General features: G+C 45.2%; 1 protein-coding gene and 1 long non-coding RNA gene across 6 annotated transcripts in view; one reads left to right on the top strand and one right to left on the bottom strand.

Annotated features, from left to right (window-relative positions):
* LOC135899137 (uncharacterized) overlaps nt 1-18,096 on the top strand; it is a 154,379-nt gene that overhangs the window by 14,661 nt on the left and 121,622 nt on the right. The gene's annotated exons all lie outside the window — the stretch shown is intronic.
* Nucleotides 1-18,096, bottom strand: part of LOC135899135 (protein 5NUC-like) — a 52,475-nt gene that overhangs the window by 25,400 nt on the left and 8,979 nt on the right. For both annotated transcript variants that reach the window (XM_065428407.2, XM_065428408.2), the window contains exon 5: nt 13,467-13,868. In XM_065428407.2, coding sequence (XP_065284479.2) covers nt 13,467-13,868 — 402 coding nt within the window. The remainder of the gene's footprint in view (nt 1-13,466; nt 13,869-18,096) is intronic.

Below are 18,096 nucleotides of genomic sequence, written 5' to 3'. Positions count from 1 at the left end.
AGCTCACGCTGACGCCATAGAGTCGCGGTCATCGATCGGCCTATTGGTTGTGCGGCGGGAACAGAAACATCAATTTCCGCTGTCCCGGATATTTTTCTTTTCGTTTTCGCTGGTTGTTGCCACAACCTGCGACACAGCTGTGGCCGAATGACGCTGACGCCGTGAAAGGTATTTGAGCCGTTATCCAGGGTCCGCGAAGCAACGAAAACACACGAGAACAAAAACACGCATCCACTGCGGACGAACGAGATTAATAGCCCGCGCGCAAATGGCCACTGTGAGTTAGTGGAAACTGGAAGGCCGAATTCTGTATAGTTCTCCAAGGTCGACAGTATGTCGCTGCACTCCGTAAAGTCGACTGTCGACAAGTCGACGTAAAGTCGACTTTGCAGGGTCGACTTTGCAGAGGCGACTCAACGGCATGCTGGTGCAGTCGCAACGGCATACTTGCAGCGAGCCGGAACGCGAGGAACATGGCGGTCACGGCGGCGCGATGGCTTTTGGTGCATAGCTTATTCTTACGTGGCATTGCGAGTCAAACAGATGTTCACGCTCTAATACAGGGCTGCACAAAATGTGGCCCGAAGGCCGCATGCTGCCTGTGAGAAGGTTTTGACCGATCCGTTGACCGAAACGTCAATAAAAGAAATATCTTGAATCGCTCTGAATTTTTTAATCGCTGAAACATCATTAGGTTCTTAAGCTATTAAGAGAAAAGCGGCCCGCGGTCACTTTGCGCCAGAAGGATGTTGTAACATTGCAGATAAGAACTGCGACGTTTCGCACGCACCTAATATCTTATAATAGCGAATAGCGACAACGAAACAGTTAAGGCTAGAAAACTAAACTTGTCGCCGGAGGCCTGTTGATGAAGATAAGCGTTTCTGCATATTGGCTTCCGGTTTTGGTTTCGTTTTTTTTTTTTAGATGGTGAGGAGTTCCCTATTATCAAAGGGGTGGCGTGTGCTATCTTACAGCACTTGTAGGTTTAGGAGCGCTATCCTCAAAGATGAGTGTGCTTTCAAAGAAAAACCGGCAAGAAATACCGAACATTGAACGAGGACTGGTGCTTTTTCGTGCGTCAAAGTGCATCTTTCTTGTGTGTTGAAAATCTCTATTCGTACCGAAGGTGTAAATTGTTAGACGTCACTATAGGAAACAAAGCTCTCTCGGGAATTCGGTGCTCTTTCCTACACTGACAGAAACATGAAGGACGCGGATTTAAGGCAGAAGTCGCTTGCGTAACAAGGTACTTTTACAAAACTAACGAATGCATCTGAGGCAGCCGCGAGGACGTCCTTTCTAATATTCCTATTTATCGCACGTTACGGACCCCGTTTAGAGATGGCGACATTATAAAAGGTGCCTTATGATGGCCTGAGAATAGACATGCCCGGACAAGAAGTTGACCTAGAAATGTCGTGCTTTGGTCTAGTTGGTTTTCAATATCGGTAAATGATGCACCGCGAAGCAGGGCAGAGGGACACAGAATAGCGCTCATTCTCGTCTTTTCTGTGTCCCCCTGTCCTGATTCGCTGTGCACCACATATCAATAAAGAAGCTGACCTTTCAAGATCTGAGCTGCTTAAGAATGACGGTCCAGATCACGCAGACGAGTTAAGAACCTAACTGAAGCAAGTGCGCCTACTACGCCCTGCAAACTCCACCTGTCGCTGGAAAAGGTGACAGATGTGTGCACGGGTGGCGCCCCGGCTATGGTTTCAGAGAGGACCTAAGCCGTCGCGTTGCTCGAGTCACGCAGCGGGGTGGAAACTCAGAACTAGCACTGTGTGCCGTACGAGGAAGCACCCCATGCCATACTCTAAAAATTTGAGCTTCTCAAGAAAGACGGTGACAGCAGTCGTCAACCTCTTAAGTTATAATGGTTCGAATTGTACGATATTTCAAGATTACTTGCAAGAGTTCGACAACACGAGGATTTCCCGCATTATACTGAAGTTCGTTGGTTAAGCAGTGGGAACGCTCTTTCTGTGTCTCTAGAGTTTTGCCTTTTTACACCACGCGTCCTAAACGTCAATAAAAGAAATATCTTGAATCGCTCTGAATTTGTTAATCGCTGAAACATCATTAGGTTCTTAAGCGATTAAGAGAAAAACATTCCGGAACACGAAGACGACGAATGGTTATTGGACCTAGCATTCACCACGGATATAACAGGCCATCATAATACACACAACACAACCTTGCATGGAAAGGAGCATCTTATTATGGATATCGTGAACGCCATATTTGCATTCCAAGAGGAACTGCGCTTGTTCACGTTGCAGCTCGTATGAGGGAACATAGGGAGTTTTTCAACCTGCGAGAAACACTTTCTTGATGGCAAAAAATGTTGAGGTCAGTAAGCGCCACCAACGCGCAACAGGTCGAAACCCTTTTCGCAGAATTTTACCAGCGCTTCAACTCATTTGAACACGAGAATCAGCGCTACCACCTGTTTCGTAACCCATTCACAGTTACGCCACAAGGTTGTTACTCCACACTGGAGATAGAGCTCATCAACCTGCAGTGTTCCCCGTAGTTATTACCATTACAGTAGGAGTGGCCCCTCCTTCAGTTTCATAAGAAACCTATAAAGAACAAATATGGAAACATAGTTAAGAATACTTTGCAATTGGCGTCTCTCTTCGTAAGTACGTACATCTGTGAGCATATGACTCTTAGCCTTCAGGGTCGTGTAAAGCTCTTCATAATTCTTCGCAAACGCCACCTTTGCTCTTAAAGGACGGATACAACATACACAATGTGTTTAGGACGACAGTGAGTGCGATTACACCAAAAATCTAAGACCTTTCAGCAAGCAAAGTTTGTAATGTTTCCCATTAAAGTACGGTCCGTGCTGCTCCCAGGGAAGTTTGCTTTGGATTATGTTATTATCCAAACAATAATGTGTTTCGCTCTTGCTATAATGTATCAATGAGCGATACGTCTAGCGCGCTTCAGTTTTGGTACTCTTGATACTTGCGAGAACTACACAGAAACAGGAAATGCTACGACCTATGGCATTAGAGGCAAGCGAAGAATAAATGTGTGACTTCAACTACCAGCCACCATAAACCCCTAAAGCAGCGACAACAGAGGACTATTAATCTCCTATAGCCGGAATTATATCGCCTTAAGAAAAAACATTCATGTTGCAGTTCGGAAAACTTGTATGCCGGATGAGATCATCCAAAATTACTCTCACGCCATTTGCTACACTCCATGAGATTTCTCGACTCGTTTTAAGAAACCTGAAGTGGGCATCTAGCAGAAAAGAGCGCCTTTGTGTTCGAATGTTTTCTCACATAACAGATTAAACCTTGGAAGATTAACTGTTTCGCACTTTCTCGTAGCCTGTAAAACAGTCGGCATTGCAGAGATGGAGACATCAAAGGAGACGCCCCTGAATAGACGAAGCCGCACGAGTTTCCTTAAGTGTTCACCTTCGGCGGCAGCACCATGCCAAAAGCGTTCTTTTTTAGTCACAAATGGCGAAACACGGGCGCCGCCTCCTTGAGGCGAGCGCTTCAACTAGACATCCATCCAGGCAACCATTCTACCCAGTACGTGATTTGTACTATGAGAAAATGTAATAAACCACACCCAGTGTTTGGACAAAAGATCCTACCGCTGTTGGGGTACATCGCGTTCGAGGGGGACCTCGAACTACAATGACTGTTGCGAGAATATTAATGTTCTGCGTTGATTTGCCCTCACCGCCTCCTCTCAGCTGAAACACGTTAAACTCTGCTATATATACTATTTTATGTAAGGCACCTGCGTGCTGTCATTTGCATTGCTTAGCCCGACATTAGCGTCGCGCACCGGGTCGCATTGCAAACGTAGAGGCCACGCCATATTGGGCGTTGACTGCGTCGATGGTACCACCGATTAAAGCACGTGAGAAGTTGTGACGATTGAAACTGTGAACGCGGGGTGCTCGATCGCTACAAGCAAGTTGCGGACGTCGTTTGTGTTTGTAAACCTACATCGCTTGTGGAAAGTGACCGCAATGGCCGAAACCAACCGCCACGAGCAGCCAGAAGTCAACAGGCCCCGCAGATTGTCGCCTAGGAATACGAATTTACATGGCTGCCTGCACTCGACTTGAAGTACTTTGCCCGTCAGGTTTGCGTAGGACAATAAACTTCGTTTTATTGTCAGCAGAGGCTGTGATCAGGCAGTCAGCAATGACATATATGTATGTCCATAAGTTACACTCTTAGCGGGAGTGTTTATGAGGTGCGTCGATGTTAGCGGCGGGGCAACTTGTCGCACGCCTTTTGCGGGCCGCCGGCAGCAGGTGGTTTTGCTCGCGAATACGAGAATTCGCTTCCACGGCGAATGTGCCCGAGAACAATTTTTTAGGCAGCCGCTCGGTGACGTAGCAAATCAGGTTTAGAGGAGTGGTCACTCAGGCTATGTTTTGACGTCGTCGGCAGTCTCACCATCGCTGATCCATCGGTGTCGATGGTGTCATTACACCATTTTCCGATTTTCTTCGAAGTTGGATACAACGGAGATTCAAAACGAACGGCCGACGCTCGCAAAACGCTGTTTTGTTGCCGTTGTTGCCCCTTTACCCTCTCCTAGCAATGATTTCACACAAGCAAAAAAGACGCGGTGATATTCGCGGCACTATCGGCTGCGATGTGAGCACGACCGAGCCGGAGCGACGTCGGTAGTCGTACGCTACAGCTGAACTTTACATTGGTGCTAAAGGTTTTACAGGGGTCTTCGCTATTCATAAAATAGGCAGTTGGTGCTTCATCTTATTCTATGGAACATTACTCTGCCTGCAATTGAAGCTGCAACCCATGTTTGGGTCACTTAATGGTTGCGGCGATGCGCTGGGACTGACCGACCCGGTGATGAGCTCACGCTGACGCCATAGAGTCGCGGTCATCGATCGGCCTATTGGTTGTGCGGCGGGAACAGAAACATCAATTTCCGCTGTCCCGGATATTTTTCTTTTCGTTTTCGCTGGTTGTTGCCACAACCTGCGACACAGCTGTGGCCGAATGACGCTGACGCCGTGAAAGGTATTTGAGCCGTTATCCAGGGTCCGCGAAGCAACGAAAACACACGAGAACAAAAACACGCATCCACTGCGGACGAACGAGGTTAATAGCCCGCGCGCAAATGGCCACTGTGAGTTAGTGGAAACTGGAAGGCCGAATTCTGTATAGTTCTCCAAGGTCGACAGTATGTCGCTGCACTCCGTAAAGTCGACTGTCGACAAGTCGACGTAAAGTCGACTTTGCAGGGTCGACTTTGCAGAGGCGACTCAACGGCATGCTGGTGCAGTCGCAACGGCATACTTGCAGCGAGCCGGAACGCGAGGAACATGGCGGTCACGGCGGCGCGATGGCTTTTGGTGCATAGCTTATTCTTACGTGGCATTGCGAGTCAAACAGATGTTCACGCTCTAATACAGGGCTGCACAAAATGTGGCCCGAAGGCCGCATGCTGCCTGTGAGAAGGTTTTGACCGATCCGTTGACCGAAACGTCAATAAAAGAAATATCTTGAATCGCTCTGAATTTTTTAATCGCTGAAACATCATTAGGTTCTTAAGCTATTAAGAGAAAAGCGGCCCGCGGTCACTTTGCGCCAGAAGGATGTTGTAACATTGCAGATAAGAACTGCGACGTTTCGCACGCACCTAATATCTTATAATAGCGAATAGCGACAACGAAACAGTTAAGGCTAGAAAACTAAACTTGTCGCCGGAGGCCTGTTGATGAAGATAAGCGTTTCTGCATATTGGCTTCCGGTTTTGGTTTCGTTTTTTTTTTTTTTTAGATGGTGAGGAGTTCCCTATTATCAAAGGGGTGGCGTGTGCTATCTTACAGCACTTGTAGGTTTAGGAGCGCTATCCTCAAAGATGAGTGTGCTTTCAAAGAAAAACCGGCAAGAAATACCGAACATTGAACGAGGACTGGTGCTTTTTCGTGCGTCAAAGTGCATCTTTCTTGTGTGTTGAAAATCTCTATTCGTACCGAAGGTGTAAATTGTTAGACGTCACTATAGGAAACAAAGCTCTCTCGGGAATTCGGTGCTCTTTCCTACACTGACAGAAACATGAAGGACGCGGATTTAAGGCAGAAGTCGCTTGCGTAACAAGGTACTTTTACAAAACTAACGAATGCATCTGACGCAGCCGCGAGGACGTCCTTTCTAATATTCCTATTTATCGCAGGTTACGGACCCCGTTTAGAGATGGCGACATTCCCTTATGAAAATGGTTATGTCCTTTATGTTTACTGTATGTTTCCCGCAGTTCACATGAGGAAATGTCCTTTATGTTTCCTCCATGTTGAAATTTGGCCACTGCTTTTATGTTTCCTTCGTGTGTCCTCCCTTTATGTATCCCTTATGTTACCGTACTTTATGTTTCCTCCATGTTGAAATTTGGCCACTGCTTTTATGTTTCCTTCGTGTGTCCTCCCTTTATGTATCCCTTATGTTACCGTACTTTATGTTTCCTCCATGTTGAAATTTGGCCACTGCTTTTATGTTTCCTTCGTGTATCCTACCTTTATGCATCCTTTATGTGGCCGCAGTGAATAATCCTGTATTTTACCTAGACATGCATAGATGAAGAGTTCCGTGTACACATCTTATATTTATAAATTTTTCCTGAGTTAAAAAGTTTTGCATTGGTTTTCATTGTCAGGTTACTGTTCCCTACATGATGCAGCGCACGGATTGAAACTCTGCTATGGCACAGAAATTTACGCCAATTTGTTCTAAAATTACAAACTAATTAGACTTCATAGATTATTTTAGTATAACACTTGGAGTACCACTGTACATTCCTCACTGCAGTGCTGCTGTTGTAGTTATGTCTTTGTGATTAATATAAAATGTAATGTTTGGATCAGTGCTTGCACCTTTAAAAGAAAGTTTTGACTATATTTTGCAAAGGTTTGTCTGAAACTACGAACAGTTTATTGGACTATCTGGATGTTACTTCAATTTGCCAGGTCTGCTCACAGCAGACCTCTGGAATGTGGTGCTTGGGTGAGAGCTCACAAGGCACCTGAAAAACAAAACAAAAGCCAATCTTTTTCACTCATTCAAAAATATTCATATAAGCAAGAACAGCCTGGCCTGTATGCACACAGCTAAGAAATGTGGAGCAGTCAAAAACAGATCATAATAACATCAGGGCAACACAGAAGCTTTTAACTAATTGTTGTTTGAAAGAGACTGAGCTGCCAGTCCACTCAGGTATTAAATTGCTCACAAATTCTTTTAAACATTTCTGCAGCAGCTGCTAAGTAGTACATGACCTATAGGAGTAGGCAACTGGCCAACAAATCTTTGTGTGCCTGCTTGTACAGATGTCTCGTAGTTATATCTCAAGTGGTTACACTGTTATATGGTAAAATTCAGGCGGGAATAAAACCAGCCGCAAACATCAGACTACCTGGGAAATTATCACCAAAACTTAAATATCTAGTAAATCAAATGAACAATCGATTACGAAGGGTCTAAAACCTAGACCGCGATTTTGTAGCGATCCCTTTTTCGATGCTACTCCTTTTGCTCATTGATCTGACCGACATTCCGCTATCGTTATTAACTATAACAGCCAGCCGTGGAAGGTGGGTTATAACAGTGGCAAACATCGAGCGCAAAGCATCGCAAGAAAATCGCATCCCTTATAAGGCAGTGCTACAAGCCACTGTCTTTAACAATCGCAGGAACTCACATCCTGTTCTTCGGTTGAAAATATTAATGAAAACGAGCGTCTGATTGACATGCCTCGATTAAAAAGAAATTTCGCTGTTGTAATGTCGGTCTATATTTGCCCTACAATATAAAAGACAAATACACGAGCACGTCGAAGAACACAAACAATGCAGACAAGTTCTCGCGAAGCTGGACTTCAATCTGAACACTTTCAATAAAGTAATCTTCACACAAGCTAATATCTGTTCAAGTGTCAAACATCGCAGTCGCGTGCCAACTCGCGATGCCCGTGACACATCGACATGCATTACACACGTAACTTGCGGAAATTCATATCTACGGAAGAATTTCCTGCCGGGAAACTACGGAGAAAACAGTAACTTTCAGCGTTTACGTAAATATTTGCCCATTAAGTCCCAACAATCAGGGGTGGTAGCACATCACTCCATAAAGCAAGTAAGTGGTAAGAAATAATACATTTCACGGAAACTCCCCTCGTGAAACGCTTGGCTAAATGTGCACAGCAACATGGTCAACGTACGCTCAGAAAGTGTTTTGTTGTCGTTCCACAAAGCTTACTACATGAACCAAAAGCTGCGAGAATGCGCGCAAGCGTCAGACCTGCTTACCTTCAATGTGGTCAGCAAACGGCTTCTTCGTCTCGCAGGCGCCACGCGACGACGCTCTTTCCGGCGTGAACACTGTCGAATTTCCGATGAACACCAGCGCACGAAAGCACAACTTTCAACACATTCTTCCACGCACCACAATTCGAAGCCACAGTATCAGGTATTCCACGGGCGAACGCGGACAGACGACAAAGGAAGCTCAGACGGGCGCTGTAGTACACAAGACACTGGTGTATCACAGGAAACATAAGGCGAACTAATGGCGTTACACAAATCTGGAGGTTTCCTGATGGTTAATGCACACGATACTGATCACAGTTCGTTTAGGCACTTCGAAAATATGATTCAATTACCGTGTAACTGCAACGAGCACTCTCAGCGCTCATACGTACGCAACGTGGCCCAGCTCACCGTCAACCGCCACACTACGGCAGTGCCGCGCTGCGGTTAAAAAGTGAATTTAGCCTCCGAGATCTACATTTCCTTTTAGGGCGTGCATCATGGAAAAGCACGGCCTTCGAGATTTAAAAAAGTCGTTGCTGGAAGGAACGCTGGTATTTAAACACAAATTACTAAGTGTCTTGGTGCGCTGCCTTGTTTTTTTAAAGTATATGGAGAGATTTTAGACGAACTATGCGCGATCTTTTGCCGGCGGACACGAGCCAATCAGCGCGCATCATGTGCAGTTCCATCGCTTGGGGTGGCGATGGCTGGCTTGCAGCGGCAGCGGAACTTCGGCCAAAGTGAAACAGGCGTACTGCTTGCATGCTCGCGTAATCAAATACGGCCATACTCCGCACACAACTTTCATACTCAGCCAACTCACAATTATAAATTGTTCAGTTATACGCCCAAGCAAGCATTTACGGGATCCGCGCTGCCCTACTCCTACGCGTGCTAATATCGTTACAGCAGTTACTCGTACCTGTGGTCAGCGCGAAAGCGACACGGACAAAAGGAAGAAACACAACAACACGGCGCTGTTTCTTCGGAGTGTTCGTTCCTTGTTTACGCGTTGCTTTGCGCTGTTGCTAAAGGTACGATGAATCGTAACCAACTCGCCCACTTTGCTATCTCGCTACAGCAATCACACGCAGTTTTGAAAAGAAAGGCACTTTTAGCATCAACCGCCGGTTCTGCATTGGTTAGTGACCGAACTTTTGTGTATAATCTGTGTGAGTAGTAGAGAAAAGGCATCATCACAAGGCCGAGGGCTGAAAAAAAGATAGCGTAGAAAAAGCAACATGTCAAAAAGTGCTTCGAAGACCACGGTTTCGAGGTGGAGCAGTGGCAGCGTCTCCCAATGTTCGAGCTTTTTTTTTCAGCTTAGAGCATCAGAAACGTTATAGATATTCAATTTCACTACGTTCTTTCGAACTAGGCGTTCTGAAAGTTAGCGGCAGCTCCAGTAGAGCTTTGGAGGTGACAGCGCTTGCATTTCCCGCTGATGGCTGCAAACAAATCTTACGAGCGTAATATGGAGACAATCGTAATGTACGTATTAGATATTTATGTGTAATGAGGCTATCATGAAACCAATATAACACCGCGAACAGCTACTTAAATGGTTGTATAATCATATACGCTCACAGCAAAGCGGCGGATTGGCCGCGGAAGCATCCGCCTCTTTTGCGGTTCATGTAGCCATCGAACACAGCGCGTCGTGCCACCGCGTCTCTAGGCGCCGCGCAATTGTTATTTCTCGTGAGGGATTATTCGCTGCATGAGGCTTTGATGTACGTATGTACTGTTGATGGCACGTGGTGATCAATACGGCCAAGATATATAGGGAGTGGGAGGCAGGCGCACCCCCCCCCCCCCATGTTTTTTTTTTTTACTTTGATACGCCAGTAGTTAAAGTTAGTACACATTTCAGGCAGACGACCTATCTGTAGCATGTGTAAAAAGATAATCACTGGGCGCACTCTATGTTACCTGGATGTGCACTCGAGGGAGTACACAGCCAGGTAACATAGAGTGCCCACACAGGTAACATGTAACATAGTGCTCATATATATATATATATATATATATATATATATATATATATATATATATACATATATATATATATATATATATATATATATATATATATATATGTGTGTGTGTGTGTGTTACCTACATGTGCACTTGAGTGCACATGCAGGTAACATATAAAGAGTGCATGCACCATATATAGATTGATGCTCTATGTTACCTACGTGCGCACTGAAGTGCACACCTAGGTAACATCCCGCCGTAAACACAAAGGGCACATCCTACAATAATTATAATAAGGGTTGTTTTCTTGGGGCAAAGGAAAGGATAAGGCAAGATTTAGTACTAACAATGACTCTGCAGAGTGTATCAATGGCTGTCACACAGTACAGATATATCTGCCTGTAATAAATGTACAGACAGTTCTTATGTGCACTCTATGTCACCTACATGTGCACTCAAGTGTACACTCAGGTAACACATAGTACACACCCAGTTAACATCCTGCCGTAAACATAAAGGACACATCCTAGAGGCATAATAAAGGTCACTTCCTCGAGGTAGATGTTAGGATGAGTAAACATGTGGTACACACAAAGTTGGCGTCCCGGAGGTCACACAAAGGACAAGGAATCATAAAGGTCACATAGGGCACAAGAAGGAAACATAAAGGAAACATAAAGGCAATAACCATTTTCATAGGGGTTATAAAAGGTGCCTTATGATGGCCTGAGAATAGACATGCCCGGACAAGAAGTTGACCTAGAAATGTCGTGCTTTGGTCTAGTTGGTTTTCAATATCGGTAAATGATGCACCGCGAAGCAGGGCAGAGGGACACAGAATAGCGCTCATTCTCGTCTTTTCTGTGTCCCCCTGTCCTGATTCGCTGTGCACCACATATCAATAAAGAAGCTGACCTTTCAAGATCTGAGCTGCTTAAGAATGACGGTCCAGATCACGCAGACGAGTTAAGAACCTAACTGAAGCAAGTGCGCCTACTACGCCCTGCAAACTCCACCTGTCGCTGGAAAAGGTGACAGATGTGTGCACGGGTGGCGCCCCGGCTATGGTTTCAGAGAGGACCTAAGCCGTCGCGTTGCTCGAGTCACGCAGCGGGGTGGAAACTCAGAACTAGCACTGTGTGCCGTACGAGGAAGCACCCCATGCCATACTCTAAAAATTTGAGCTTCTCAAGAAAGACGGTGACAGCAGTCGTCAACCTCTTAAGTTATAATGGTTCGAATTGTACGATATTTCAAGATTACTTGCAAGAGTTCGACAACACGAGGATTTCCCGCATTATACTGAAGTTCGTTGGTTAAGCAGTGGGAACGCTCTTTCTGTGTCTCTAGAGTTTTGCCTTTTTACACCACGCGTCCTAAACGTCAATAAAAGAAATATCTTGAATCGCTCTGAATTTGTTAATCGCTGAAACATCATTAGGTTCTTAAGCGATTAAGAGAAAAACATTCCGGAACACGAAGACGACGAATGGTTATTGGACCTAGCATTCACCACGGATATAACAGGCCATCATAATACACACAACACAACCTTGCATGGAAAGGAGCATCTTATTATGGATATCGTGAACGCCATATTTGCATTCCAAGAGGAACTGCGCTTGTTCACGTTGCAGCTCGTATGAGGGAACATAGGGAGTTTTTCAACCTGCGAGAAACACTTTCTTGATGGCAAAAAATGTTGAGGTCAGTAAGCGCCACCAACGCGCAACAGGTCGAAACCCTTTTCGCAGAATTTTACCAGCGCTTCAACTCATTTGAACACGAGAATCAGCGCTACCACCTGTTTCGTAACCCATTCACAGTTACGCCACAAGGTTGTTACTCCACACTGGAGATAGAGCTCATCAACCTGCAGTGTTCCCCGTAGTTATTACCATTACAGTAGGAGTGGCCCCTCCTTCAGTTTCATAAGAAACCTATAAAGAACAAATATGGAAACATAGTTAAGAATACTTTGCAATTGGCGTCTCTCTTCGTAAGTACGTACATCTGTGAGCATATGACTCTTAGCCTTCAGGGTCGTGTAAAGCTCTTCATAATTCTTCGCAAACGCCACCTTTGGTCTTAAAGGACGGATACAACATACACAATGTGTTTAGGACGACAGTGAGTGCGATTACACCAAAAATCTAAGACCTTTCAGCAAGCAAAGTTTGTAATGTTTCCCATTAAAGTACGGTCCGTGCTGCTCCCAGGGAAGTTTGCTTTGGATTATGTTATTATCCAAACAATAATGTGTTTCGCTCTTGCTATAATGTATCAATGAGCGATACGTCTAGCGCGCTTCAGTTTTGGTACTCTTGATACTTGCGAGAACTACACAGAAACAGGAAATGCTACGACCTATGGCATTAGAGGCAAGCGAAGAATAAATGTGTGACTTCAACTACCAGCCACCATAAACCCCTAAAGCAGCGACAACAGAGGACTATTAATCTCCTATAGCCGGAATTATATCGCCTTAAGAAAAAACATTCATGTTGCAGTTCGGAAAACTTGTATGCCGGATGAGATCATCCAAAATTACTCTCACGCCATTTGCTACACTCCATGAGATTTCTCGACTCGTTTTAAGAAACCTGAAGTGGGCATCTAGCAGAAAAGAGCGCCTTTGTGTTCGAATGTTTTCTCACATAACAGATTAAACCTTGGAAGATTAACTGTTTCGCACTTTCTCGTAGCCTGTAAAACAGTCGGCATTGCAGAGATGGAGACATCAAAGGAGACGCCCCTGAATAGACGAAGCCGCACGAGTTTCCTTAAGTGTTCACCTTCGGCGGCAGCACCATGCCAAAAGCGTTCTTTTTTAGTCACAAATGGCGAAACACGGACGTGTCTTTGCTGGATGACCACACACGACGTCAAAATTAGGATTTCTCTCTCTTAAGTGTTCCAGGTGCAATTATGAGCTCGGATGCGGCATGTCGCAGAATCGCTACAACAGGCTAGGAGAGCTTAGGTAAATTTGCACACGTAGTGTTCTCTCGCTATCTTTTTGTGCTTCTACTGTTATTTTTCTTTCCTTTGAAGCTGACGTTGGGAAACAAGATGCATGACCACCTTCACTTTCTTCCTGCTCACTGTGTCTCTTTCTAACCACTACGTGTAGACAGATTCAAGAACATACCTTCTGTGGTGTTCATGTCGAGAATCACGGGATCGCCATTGGCACGGAGCACGCGCATGTGGTCAGTATCCACAGTGATCTGGAACTTGCTAAGCAGCTGGTAGTGATTTGTAGAGGCGAATATGTACGCCGGTTTGCCGTCCACCGACCGCGTGAAGTTTATCGGGTAATCCAGGTCCTGGTCGAAGTCCAGCATGTGTTTTTTTGCCCCCGAAGAAGGATATGCGAAGTGGGCATGGTATTTCACCACGAACGCCGTGATGTCGGGCAGGATGTCAGCCAGATGGCGGTCTTCGGTGGTGTCACCACCACCGATCGCGAGAACGATGTGGCAGCCCTCCTCTCGTAGCCTATAGGACTCATTCCGGAGGCTATCCGCTGGATCGTTGACAATGATTGTGCCTGTGCGAAAAGTACATAGAAACCCATGTACTTTTACTCTATGTGTGCCTACGCCCAGCTCACGAAAATCGGGTATCGTCCAAGACGTGCCTCATGCGTTTATTCATTGCATGCGACGATCGCATTCTTCGTGAGTTCCTGAGAACTATTTCTTCACAGCGTTGGCGTTTGGAAGCAAAACGATTTAACGCAGGTATATTATCCCGGCCGTGGCGACTGCATTTTGATGTGTTAGGGCATTCATCATGACCATATCGGGGTTTTGGCATGTATATGAGCGGCTGAATTTAATTTTATGAAGGCGAAAGCCTTAACTGGCTCATACCCCCGATGGCCTTGAAAAAGACGCGTCGTCCGATCCAATGGTACAAAAACTATCATCATCAGCCATGGATTATGCACCCCTATGAGCAAGCAAATAGGCAAGTCCTAGTTCCTTTCGTAATGCAGAGGCTGCACTCAGCAAAGTAAAGCGTATATTGCATACATAGATTGGAGTCATGCATAGAACGTGCAGAAACGAGGCGTATAGTCGAGCTGTAGAGTAAAATCACGTGACCTTCTCAATGGCTCATACCCCGTAAGCGCACTTTGCTGAGGCTACAAGCACTCATCAAATTGAATTGAACAGTGCATACATTAATTAAAATCACAATTGGAATACAAAGAACAGCATACGGTTTAATACCGTGCAGAGAGGATGCAACGTAAAGTCGAAGCGAAATGTCGTTGGCGCGAGTCTGACTCCGCTATACGAGCGCGCGAAGCCACAGCTAAGAGTGGAAAACAAGCCGAAGAAGCTGGATTGCGAAAGCAGCAACGCGATGAAGCGAGACGGTGCTTTACCAAGTGTGCTGCAGGCTTTCGCCTTCACGTGTTACAAGAGTGTAACATGTTGCCGAACTTCTTTTGTGTGACGATTTGATTATAACCAGAATTTAGAGACAGCGAAGTAAATAATTAGTGCGCTCACCTGGTTCTTGTTTTTATTTAACTGCAGGCTTTTTGAGTTCTCGAGAATTCCTCTGAAGTTTGTGTAAATTTGCTTGGCAGTTCCTTCAAGCTGTATCATGTACCTAAATTTTGTTGCAGTAAAAATAGTACTTTGCGGTCAACGAAGGCGCTTTTAGCCTTCCTCGGAGACGCTGCCCTTGACGAGGTACTCTAAGTATTGGCTACTTTGTGTGCCTGTATATATTATGTGCGTGCGCACTATGTATATGTATGTATATGTGTGATTTTATATATGAACTTTGTCCTCTCATGTAGTACTAAGTGTATGTACTAAGCCTATGACCAGACAAACATCTCGAGCATTGACTAAAGACTTTTTCTCTTTCACAGGAAAGCACTTTCCACTTTTTTTATTTTTATTTTTCATTTAGACACAATCAACATTCAGCTGCACCAGTCAACGGCAGAACCCGCATTCTGGCACTTAGCAGCAGAAAGCCGTGTACGCATGGCCACCACGGTATGCAATTTCCATTCCTGCGTTATGCATCTCTGAAGCAGCAGAAGCTTGATGTGGTAGCGTTTGTTTTGCATGCATACTTGACGAAATGAGTGCTACGAAGACGCGGACTAAAGGAGGAACAGGTACGACCGATACAGCGCTACTTCCAACTAGATGTTTTCTTGAAGAAACAGGGTCTTATACAGATACAACCTAATATAGCACCACCGTGATATCACGACCTCCCTATCTCATTAGAAAAGCTATCTTTTTTTCGGTAAGCGTCACTGACGCGCAGCTAATGCATGTGCCCTGGGCCTTCGCAATGTAGAAAGCTTCTAATATCTCCCGTTCTAGTCTATCTCTAGAACGTGCCAGAAACCTGGTATCACGAAGATACGAACGGCGATTGTCACTTTTACAGTGCTCAGCCAGATGGCCCCCCGCTTTGTTATTTACTGCCCTATGCTGACAAAGGCAAAACCCGAACCATGTTCTAAGAAACATGCAGCGCAGTACACGGCTTGCAAAACTAATGTCGTGTATGAGATACCCCTAAGTTGCCAACAGGTTTATATCGGTTAAACCGGACGGTGTTTCAATGAAAGGGCGCGTGGGAAGAATTGGGCAGTAAATAACAATGCGGGGGGTGATCTGGCTGAACACTGTAAATGTCACAATTGCCGTCCGTATCTTCGTGACACCAGGTTTCTGGCACGTTCTAGAGATGGAATCGAATGGGACATATTAGCTTTTCTAATGACATAGGGAGGTCGTGATGTCACGGTGATGCTATTCTAGGTTGTGTCTATATAAAACCTTGTTTCTTCAAGAAAACATTTAGTTAGAAGTAGCGCCTTGTCCGTCGTACATATTCCTCCTTTAGTCTGCGTCTTCGTAGCGCTCATTTCTTCAAGCCATGCATCTCATACGCCAAGTTTCTATTGCAAAGTCCTTTGTTTGTGATAGTGCGGTCATGACTTCACTCTATCATCGAAAAATCCTTTTGTTTCTAAAGTTCCTTATTTTGATAAATAGTTCCACACCTCGTTAATAACAACGAAAAACTACGAACGCATTACCTCAGCGAACAAACAATGATGGTAATATTATTATTGCAACTAATCCGTCCATTTTCTATAGTAACGAGTGCCAAACGATGGCTAGCCAAAGGTTACGTACACCATTAATCAAAAGACTAGCACAAATAACAGGGGCACAGACGGAGGAAGCGACAGGACGAGCGACAGGTGTCGCTTCCTCCGTCTATGTCCCTGTTATTTGCGATAGCCTTTTGATTAATGATGTCACACCAACTAGCCCAGCTTTCTGCCTTGATCGCTTTGGTTACGTTCACACCTTCGATCGCGGCTGATATGGAGCACGTCAATTTAGTAATGACTTGCACAATCCCTCTGCTGTAGCTACACACACGCTACATGTCGTCGTCTTATAAATCTCTATTAAAGAAGAAATCGAGCTAGCTGGTTTACACTAAGGATCATGGTGAGTCATAAGAACCATGATTGGGCTGATCGCTGCATACAGGTGAAGCCGAGAATTTTCCACAAGCTGGTGGTCAAGACTCTGTTAGGGCGACATCGTATCGACGATGGCCATACGCCTTGCAAGGAGCTTGCTTATGGAGTGATGAGCGTGTAAGACGGAGGCGGTATGCTATAGTGTTTCCATTTACGCTACCGGAGCTTACACAGTAACCCTGTCGTACGCGCAGTGTGCGGGTAATCAAGCTACCCTCTGCGCATGCGCCGCAGTTGGTGCGCGAGAGCCAGTGCCACCTGAGCTGTTAACTCATACAAGTATTCAAGCCTTCATATTACAGAGAAGCTGTTAGCCTCAAATTCGTTGGGACTTTTCGTTGACTCGTGCTCGCCCAAAACCGTACCGTCACATAGCGGCTGCAGCCACTCATGCGAACCTCACACGGCAGCTGGAAAATGGATTTGTGTTTGAGTTTCTGCATAACAATTACGTTTTCTCGCATATTCGAACTACAATCCGAAGTTATCATGTGATTAGCTTGTATGCAAATCGTACTTTACGAATTTTCTGACGCAATTTGCTTTCAAGATTCGGTTAGTTCAACAAGGCACTTGCGCTTGGCGGAGGGCCGAGAAGAATGAGGATGCGTGCTGCACTTCCCCACACGTGCGCGTGACACACGTTGCTTGTGGAGGCGGTGCTTTTCTAACGTCAACATCTTCGCTGTACAATTTCACAGGCTGTGAATGGAGGCGAATTTTATATAAGTGCGAATCTAAACTGGACATTGCACACTGAATGCACAATCAACAAAGCAGCTCACAGCATGCTTGGTTACTTAGGTCGAAGTTTCTTCACGGCACCTTATCTTTAAAACTACCATGTACTTTACAAGTCATTAGTGCGTCTTAAGTTAGAAGGCGCTGCAGCCGTGTATGAACAATAACACGATAACCTTGTATTTTCGCTCGAGCTCGTTCAAATCAATTCATTGGGGTAATATTTTGAAATAATTACAATACCACTTGCCTAATTTTAATACAAGGTAACCTAGCCCTTCCATCACCTGCATCACGTAGAAGGATAGCACGTTTGACCCTGTTTCACAAGTTGAACATCTTGCAGTACCAACTCGCCCAAATGTCGGTCCTTCTACTGTTTCACAAGATTTATTCCCATTTTTCTCTTCGCAGAGGCTCCATTATTAGGCCTAATTACAAGTTGCGCCACATTCATCGTCATGATAAAATAGCAATTCGAACCGGCAAC

Source organism: Dermacentor albipictus, chromosome 3, assembly GCF_038994185.2.
Source record: "Dermacentor albipictus isolate Rhodes 1998 colony chromosome 3, USDA_Dalb.pri_finalv2, whole genome shotgun sequence".
Lineage (NCBI taxonomy): Eukaryota > Metazoa > Arthropoda > Arachnida > Ixodida > Ixodidae > Dermacentor > Dermacentor albipictus.
The sequence above is the reverse complement of the archived record's forward strand: the minus strand, read 5'-3'. Positions and strand labels throughout refer to the sequence as shown.